The sequence below is a fragment of the Podarcis liolepis genome (genome assembly GCF_965112155.1).
Source record: "Podarcis liolepis genome assembly, chromosome: 3".
In the NCBI taxonomy this organism is placed as follows: Eukaryota; Metazoa; Chordata; class Lepidosauria; order Squamata; family Lacertidae; genus Podarcis; species Podarcis liolepis.
The window spans coordinates 62,979,673-62,987,726 of record NC_139557.1 but is presented as its reverse complement, the minus strand read 5'-3'; the positions used below and the strand labels follow the sequence as shown (position 1 = coordinate 62,987,726).

The 8,054-nt window shown below is 53.0% G+C and overlaps 1 protein-coding gene across 3 annotated transcripts; it reads left to right on the top strand.

Moving 5' to 3' along the window:
- The first annotated feature begins 328 nt into the window (after positions 1-328).
- Positions 329-7,741, top strand: OLIG3 (oligodendrocyte transcription factor 3). 3 transcript variants are annotated; one of them, XM_083498207.1, is made up of 3 exons: positions 329-783; positions 892-1,061; positions 5,302-7,741. In XM_083498207.1, exons 2-3 carry the CDS (start codon positions 1,057-1,059, stop codon positions 6,074-6,076), a joined length of 780 nt encoding a protein of 259 aa, XP_083354333.1. In that variant the 5' UTR covers positions 329-783; positions 892-1,056; the 3' UTR covers positions 6,077-7,741. The 3 variants fall into 3 exon arrangements, with proteins under 3 accessions (XP_083354333.1, XP_083354334.1, XP_083354332.1); XM_083498208.1 differs by lacking the exons at positions 329-783; positions 892-1,061 and adding an exon at positions 1,765-2,052; XM_083498206.1 differs by lacking the exons at positions 329-783; positions 892-1,061 and having other exon boundaries at positions 5,129-7,741.
- Positions 7,742-8,054: the final 313 nt, after the last annotated feature.

Sequence of the window (8,054 nt, the reverse complement as noted above, 5' to 3'; positions counted from 1 at the left end):
CTTCACCGGGACGCTGCTGCGTTGGTGACAAGGCTTCAGAGCTGGAATAGGGTGTAAAAGTTGCAAAATGTTGCCGAGCATTTCAGGCCATGTAACAGTTGTGGCTCAGTGAGCGGGACTTGGTTTCGGAATTACAGCTCAGTCATCGGACGCATGGAGGGGGGGGAGTGCACCGTAGCATGCAAAAAGTGTTTTTCCATCCATATGGAACGAATGCCTGATCTCCCTTTCCTCCTCACCCCCAGCTGGGCCGTTCCTTTTGAGCGGGGAGAGGGGAGCTCTCCAGACGCCGCGCTTTGCTAGACCTTTTCCCTCTAGCAGCTCAACTGATTGAGCACGAGACTCTTAATCTCATGGTTCGAGCCCCACGTTTGCAGGGGGTTGGACTAGATGACCCTCGGGGTCCCTTCCAACGCTACGATTCTATGAAGACCTCCATTCGGGGTCTCTCAATTTCCCATCGAGGGTCAGCAGCAGAGCGACGCAGGAGTGGGGCGGGCTGGGAGAGGCGTTTGCTCCCCGATGAAGCAGTTGCCTCAGGAGAAATCCGTAGGAAAGTCGTGCTCGGGCGGTCGGGGACTGCTCGGTTCGCAGAGGATCCAGCAGAGGGCTCCGACCCGGGAGGCGACTTGAAGGCGATGGGCAGTCCCGCTTACTCGTCACGGGGCCGGGGGAAGGCTTCACTCACCTCCTCCAAACATCGTCCTTAAGTCGCCTTGGCAGTGAATATCGTTCATTCCAACGGAGGAGCTCTCTGGGCAGCTGCCGGTGTACATCAGGATGGTCAGTCTTCCTTTCTTTCCTTTTAAAATAGTTCCGATTTAGGAAAAAAAATAACAATTACGCTATTATTAATAATATTATTAATATTTTAAAAAATGCATTCTCCAGATTAAAGCGAGGAGCCTTCGCCACCGGCTTCGCTCGGTACTTCTGGGGTTCTCGTGCAAGGAATCGCGCCCAGGAAAGGACCGAAGTGCAATCAACTTGGAGGCTTTGGAAAAGTGACGTCGCTTCCAGGTCGAGCCTTTGGCTTCGAACCGCATCTTCGCCGAGATGGGGTAAGACTGGGCTCCGTGTGGGGGTGCGGGAATAAAAGTATGGAAAAGGGTTGAGGTTAACATGTCGCTTTAGCCTCTGCATATCTATTCAGAAGTAAGTTCCACTGAGCTTAGTGGCGCTTACTCCCAAGAAAACGTGCGGAGGACGGCAGCACAGATCTCGTAACATCATCGGAGATGATGCTAAAATGAAGTAGGTCTGCTTGGAGCAAATGCTCTGGGATTAAGGAGCGTCTAAATATTGGTTTGGCTTCACTATTCTAAAAGCTTCCATTGCTCCAGGCAGCCTCGCTTCCAGTTCCGTCACTTGGTTGGGGATTTCCTCCATCTCAGGGACTTAAAGGGAGGAAATGAGGAAGAGCGATATTATTTCTAAGTCTGGTTATTTTCCAAAAACCTTCCTTCCTTCCTTCCTTCCTTCCTTCCTTCCTTCCTTCCTTCCTTCCTTCCTTCCTTCCTTTCTTTCTTTCTTTCTTTCTTTCTTTCTTTCTTTCTTTCTTTCTTTCTTTCCATAAAGTATTTAAAAATATCTACCGTACTTTCCCCCCTTCCCTAGTAGAGCTTCGCTGGAGAGGGATCCTTTATGCCTGCAAGTGCTTTGGGGGCAGCAGGTGCTGCGAAGGCGGCACCCCCCTCTTCCCCAGACAGACGTCTCTGGAAGCGCAGGTCCCTCTCGATTTAGAGAGCGGCCACGCGCTCTGAGCGCCATTCGAGTGCCGGAAGGTGGGAAGGCTCAGACGCGCAACTACTTTCCGTGCGTGCTGGCTTCCTGAGTTCACACGATCGAGGAGTGCGCGCTCCTGGATCGAAGAAAACCCACCAATAAAGGCCGAACAAACTTCTGGGCGTATGTTTGACGGATTTACCCATACGCAAATCAGCTGCCAACAGACTGCAAGCCACCTGCTCTCCGTCGCGGTGTCCAGCACCATCTTCAAGACCCGGAGCAGCTATCGCGTGTCTTCGCTCTGGAGCAAACTTCTCTTGACAGGTCTCCAGAAGCTGAGGCGCCCGTGCGCCTTTCTTTTCCAGTCGCTGACCCTCTGTCATTCAACCCTTTCCCATGACAAGCGAGATTGTCAACTAGTTGCCCCAACAGTCAAAGGCGCATCCCTTTGGCCTGCCCTCAACCATTTCCCAAGCCTTCCCCCCGCCTAGGCCCTCTGCCTGACAAATTCTCGCACGGTCTCACCACCGAAGCAGTTGCCAAAGTCCCTGGCTTTTCTGGCGCGGTGATCCAACTCACATTGAACGAGGAGATATGAGCACCCTACACACACGATACCTTTGAAGCACAGTCGAAGCACACTTCCCCCCTCAAAGAATTCTGGGCACTGAAGTTCCTTAAGAGCTGCTGAGAATGGCAAGTGTGAGGTTTAAACCACAGTGCCCAGAATTCTATGAAAGGATGTGTTGCAAAGGCACAGTGTGCCCTCACTTAGTCCCAGGATTTCCAAGCCCAAGGGCAAGTCTGAACCTCGCCTCTGCCTGCAGGAGGGCACCCACGCAGTGGCCCTGAGTGCCAAGTGGGGGCTGCTTCAGACTCCATGCTAAGGTCCTCATTCCGTGCCTATTTCTTGGGGCAGGAGATGCGCCATCAATCTCAGCGGGCTGGATTTTCCAGTAAACGTCACTGTGAGCTCTAGACTTACCTGGGGGTTAGATGCACAAATATTATTGTTAAGCATTGAAAGTACTCAATTATCTGAGGTCCCCCCCCCCAGCAGAAGTCTGCCTCCCGCAATATCTTATTCACCGGGTATTTTTACTTTGATTTCCTTAAAAAAACAACTCAACAGCTTTGGCTGCCCCCCCCCCAACAAAAATCCTGGTTACGCTCACAGGTCAGTTATCCTGAACAAAATGGGACTTCCCTTTGAGCGAAGAGTTTTAGAAACAGGTGCCCTCCTCGCTCAACAATAGGCAACGGGGAAATAATCGCCGCAGTTGCCTCTCAATTTGGTTTGGTCCCAGTAAGTGCGCAGGGGAGAACTGGGGTCCTGGTAAAAATGGATTCAGGCATTTTGAACTCAGTGGCATTTACTTCCAAGTTAACACATTTAGGGGTCGGGGTGGTCAACCGTTTTAGGAGAACTACGCTGCTTTACCTTACCCTGCCTGACCAAGCGAAATTTGAAACAAATTTGGGTGCATATTATATTGGGTGTAGTCGTTTCTGTGCTGGCTCCGTTTTGCAGAATGTTGTCCTCCTTGGTGACGTGTGGCAGAGGCGGCTTCTTTTTTGCTTACTTGGGGGGTCACTTGTTCACATGCACGCGCACGCGCACACAGACACACACGGAGTTGTTGCGCCGTTTAGGATGCCTTCTGCATATTTCCGCAAGATAGAAAGAAACCGAACACGGTGTGAGCCAAAGGAATGCGAACGGAACGGAGTCCAGTTTCATCTGTGAGCTATTTCCCGCAGACTCATAAACTGATCTGAAAAAAAAAACAGATTTATTTGAAGGTTAAATCCCAGAGAATCAATAAAAGTTGGTTCCCAGTAAATGGACTAAGCTAAGCGCAATACTCGAAACTATACTCTCCATTGAATCTGCGCAGTCTCCATCATATTTTAAGATTGAAAGTTTTCAGAGATATTGGGGAGATTTCAATATATATGTATCTGCGCTCACTTGGGAAGCAAGTTATCCCTGTTTTTTTCCGTCCAACCAAATAAACAAGCTCAACATAACTTCGAGAAATGATAAAAGAATTGAAAAGTCCATGGAGATGTCAGGCAAAACTCCAATATTTTAAACTGAAAAACAACAAAAATATAGTCTGCGAACCGCCGCGTTTATAGTTCATAATAATAATAATAAAATAAATGTATGCATCAGTAAAGCCCTTGTCTACCGTCTCTGGACAGGCCAGAGGTATTAAGAGACGTGGGGGCGGGATAAATTATTTCGAAAAGTGAGTTATTCAGGAACATGGCCTACATTTTTATAGAGTAAACGAAAGCATTCACACGTCGATTGGACAGTAACGAGGCACGCTTGCCTTTGAAACCGGCAGTAGGGGTAAACCCAGTCCAAATAAACCCACAACCCAGTCCGAATAAAAACAGCCCCTTTAAATGCACTGGGAAGAGGGGATGAGCTTCGGGGACAGCAGTCTGATGCATATTTCAGTTAAGACTGCAGTCCTATCTCCACTTACCTAGGAGCAAGCCGCCCTGAACTCACAAGGAATTGCTTATGAGTAAGCACGCATAGGATTAAACTGCAAATTCGCCGGGATAGCTAACCCGATCGAGCGCCACTGATTCTGCCGGGCAGCGAACCGAGGCAGAATCACTTTCTCCTGAGTAGCCTCAGAGTGTTCCCCCAAACCTCATCGAAACCCCTCGGAGGCTACTTCGGAGTAAGATTTCCCCGCCTCTTCTCTACGCGTCGTTTGCTCAAAAGTACTTCTAACGGGACTTGCTTCTTAGTAAACATGCAGAGGACGGACAAAACCCGACGTTGCTTAAAGGAGTACGAGCGCCTCCCTAAGCTCGGAGCTGCGGGGATTTGGAAAGCCCAGCTCCCGGCATGTTGGATAGTGTCTCTCTCCCCTCCTCCACTTCCTAACCCACCCACCCCCTATTTATTTGACACATACCAAGAGGGAGGATCAAAATGCCCCCGCCCTTGAGCCCCGACGAGGGCTCCAGCCTCCTCCCGGCCCGTCGAGGAAGAGAGGCCAAAGCGAGCGCAGGCTGTGCACGCTGTCCGTCCCCGGCGGGGCGGGGCTGCCGTCTCCGGGACTCCCGCGGGTCCCTGGGCTAAGGGGTCCGCGGGAGGCTCCGGCGCACAATGCCTGCGAAGCGGGGTCCTTGCTAAACGGGGCCGTCCAAGCGCGCCCCGCTGAAGAATGGCGCGTCATCCCGAACAAGCCCCTTCGAGGCAGGAGGGCGCCTTTTGTCTCTCTGGCTCGCCCGCGGCTCTATAAAAAGCCCCTCGGCTGGCGAGGCAGCCTTAGAGCGAGCTCAGGCGCGCAGCCGCACGCACACGAAGCCAGCAGCTCTCCTGGAGAGGGAGGGGAGAGAGAGAGAGGCGGGGAAGGGGGATCTCCTCCTCTGTCTCGACCACTTTCATTCTCGTTGGCAGAAGAGCTTGGTGACCCTCCTGCCTGCCTGCTTGCCATTCCTCCTCTACCTCCTTCCCCTCGAGCGGGGAAGCCCCTTCTTGCACCTTCCCGGCCCCTGCAGCCAGACCATGAATTCTGACTCCAGCTCTCTCTCCAGCAGAGCCTCCTCGCCAGACATGGAGGAGATGTACCTGCGGGACCATCACCACCACCACCATCACCACCACTCGGTCTCGTCGACGCAGAGCGAGGTGGGCCAGCGTGGGCCGGGCGAGGGCCTCTCCCGGGCCGGCTCCAAGGGCTCGTCGAGCGAAAGCAGCAAGTACAAGATCAAGAAGCAGCTGTCGGAGCAGGACCTGCAGCAGCTGCGGCTGAAGATCAACGGGCGCGAGCGCAAGCGGATGCACGACCTCAACCTGGCCATGGACGGACTCCGCGAGGTGATGCCTTACGCGCACGGGCCGTCGGTGCGCAAGCTCTCCAAGATCGCCACGCTGCTGCTGGCGCGCAACTACATCCTGATGCTCACCAGCTCCCTCGAGGAGATGAAGCGGCTGGTGGGCGAGATCTACGGCGGCCACCACTCGGCCTTCCACTGCGGGACGGTGGCGCACTCCGCCGGGCACCCGGCCCACCCGCCGGGCGCCGTGCACCCTGTGCACCCCATCCTGGGCGGCGCCTTGTCCTCGGGGGGCAACCCGTCGCCGCTCTCGGCTTCCCTGCCGGCCATCGGCGCCATCCGGCCGCCGCACTCGCTGCTCAAGACCCCCCCGGCGCCGCCGGCCCTGCAGCTCGGAGGGGGCTTCCAGCACTGGGCCGGCTTGCCTTGTCCCTGCAGCATCTGCCAGATGCCTCCGCCGCCGCACCTCTCGGCTCTCACCACGACGGCCAGCCTGGCCCGGATCTCCACAGAAGCCAAGGACCTGCTGAAGTGAACTCGCCGCCGCCTCTCAGAGGGGGCCTTGGCCAAGTCTCTCGCCCGCCCGCGGGAGGGTCTAGCGAAGACCACCGCCCGCCCCCTCGGAAAAAAACCCTCTCGCTGCCCTGGAAGCCACGGGGGGGGGCAAGCCGGAAGGACTCGAGAAGGTGAAGCAGCCCAGAGGTCCCGCGGTGTCGTCGCATGCTTGATTCTCCTCCTCCAACTCCTGTTTTCCCTTCTCTCTCTCTCGCTCTCTCTTTCTCTCTCCCTCCCTTCCTCCCTCCGTCCCGTCTGATGCTGTCTCCAAACTTCATTTGCTGTAACCAGGGGGACGTGTGTGTGTTTAGGGGCAAAGGACCTTGCAAGGTAACCTTTTTGGTTGGATTCTGGGTGTTTTGTTTTTTCCTGTGATTTCTTTTTCTTTTAAAATCCCTGTCAATCCAGGAAATAGGGAGAGGGGAGGGAACGAGAATGTAAATAAGTGCTTGAAAACGGATGGGGGCGAGAGAAGAGATGGCTCTCTCTCTCTCTTTTCATTGTACTTGTTCACAGCTGCAGAAGCGGTCGCTTGCTTGGTTGGATTGCGGTTCGCAACGATTTCGCCGTCTACGAAAGCGTGGGAGGGTCATTCCTGGAGCTGAAGAGTGTGGGGGCTGATTTGGAAGTAAGCTCGTTTTAAAAACCAGTGGCCAGGATCCTAGTGAAGTTTGCAATCCTGTGCAAACTTCATCAGGACTTCTGAGTCAAGCAGTGCAAGTCAGTGCAACTACAAGAGTTAGACAAAGTAAGAGGACTTACTTTGGATTAAGTCCCGTTCAAACCAGCGGGGCTTCCTCCCGAGAAAAGAGGGGTGTCTCCTTTATTTAAGGATGGGGGTGCACGTAGAATCTGCAGTAACTGGAGCTGCTTAGCGGAGGCTGAATGGGGTTTATATCCACGGACGCTTATTTCCAATGTCTTCTGGGCTAGGGGAGTTTAGACGACGAACGGTCGGATCCACAAACCAAGGCCTTTTATGCTGGGAACATAAACCCTTTGAAAATAAGAGTAACCCAGGAACACTAATTGGCTAAACTCAGCAAACTGGCTTTTGAATCGGACTGAACGTGGCTTTTTCTTTTTTTTAAGTTACGCTGGGCCAGGTTCAGCAACCCTTTTAATTTTCCGACGGGGCGTCCGTTCCTCTCAAGCGACTGCATGCGTGCTTCGAGCCTACGCTGTTATTATTAGTATCCAGACCATGGTTGTTCGGACGGCACCAAGGCAGTTTTCCTTGTAACAAGGATTTAGGAGTGCAGTCTCGACGTGCTAGCCCAGGATGTTCTTCCCTCTAGACGAGACAGTTTGCTGCCTCCCCGTTTTGCCCTGGAGCCGTCCAGCCTCCCCGCACTAGGTTAGAGACAACCCTTCCACGCCGGATCCGCCGCGTCCAAGACGGTGCGCGCTTCCCCGGCCTCCCATCCTTCAGTCAGTCCCATCCTGCATGCGGGCTCGGCGTCCCCTGACTCTCCCTCGGACCTTCCCCGCTCTCTCGCTCTCTCTTTCCCGTTCCCCCTTTCTGGGCGCTTGCTTGACACTATTTTGTGAAGGGCCTCACAGACGATGACGTGTCTTTATTTTTTATATATTCTTGAGAACTATCGATATATTTATTATTATGGACCAGTGTTTCTGGATGAAAATTTCAAATTAAAAACGGTGAAATGATAATTCAAAAAAAGATTTGGGTTTCTTCTTTTTGGTTCTACCTCCTTCTTCATCTGAGGGGAGGAGGGGAGGTAAACGAAAATTGGTTTAGAGTGGGACTTGTTTCAAAACCAATGAAAAGCTGCTTTGAAGGGGTAAAGCCTTGCAAGGTGAGGGAGACTTAAATGCGCTGTACGGAATCGAAATCTGAGTAAAATTGTATTCATGTATTTTTTGCAAACTATTTGGGAGCATGCCGCAGCAACTTGGTGGGTATTAAATCGGAGAAAGCGGGGATAGAATCCGAT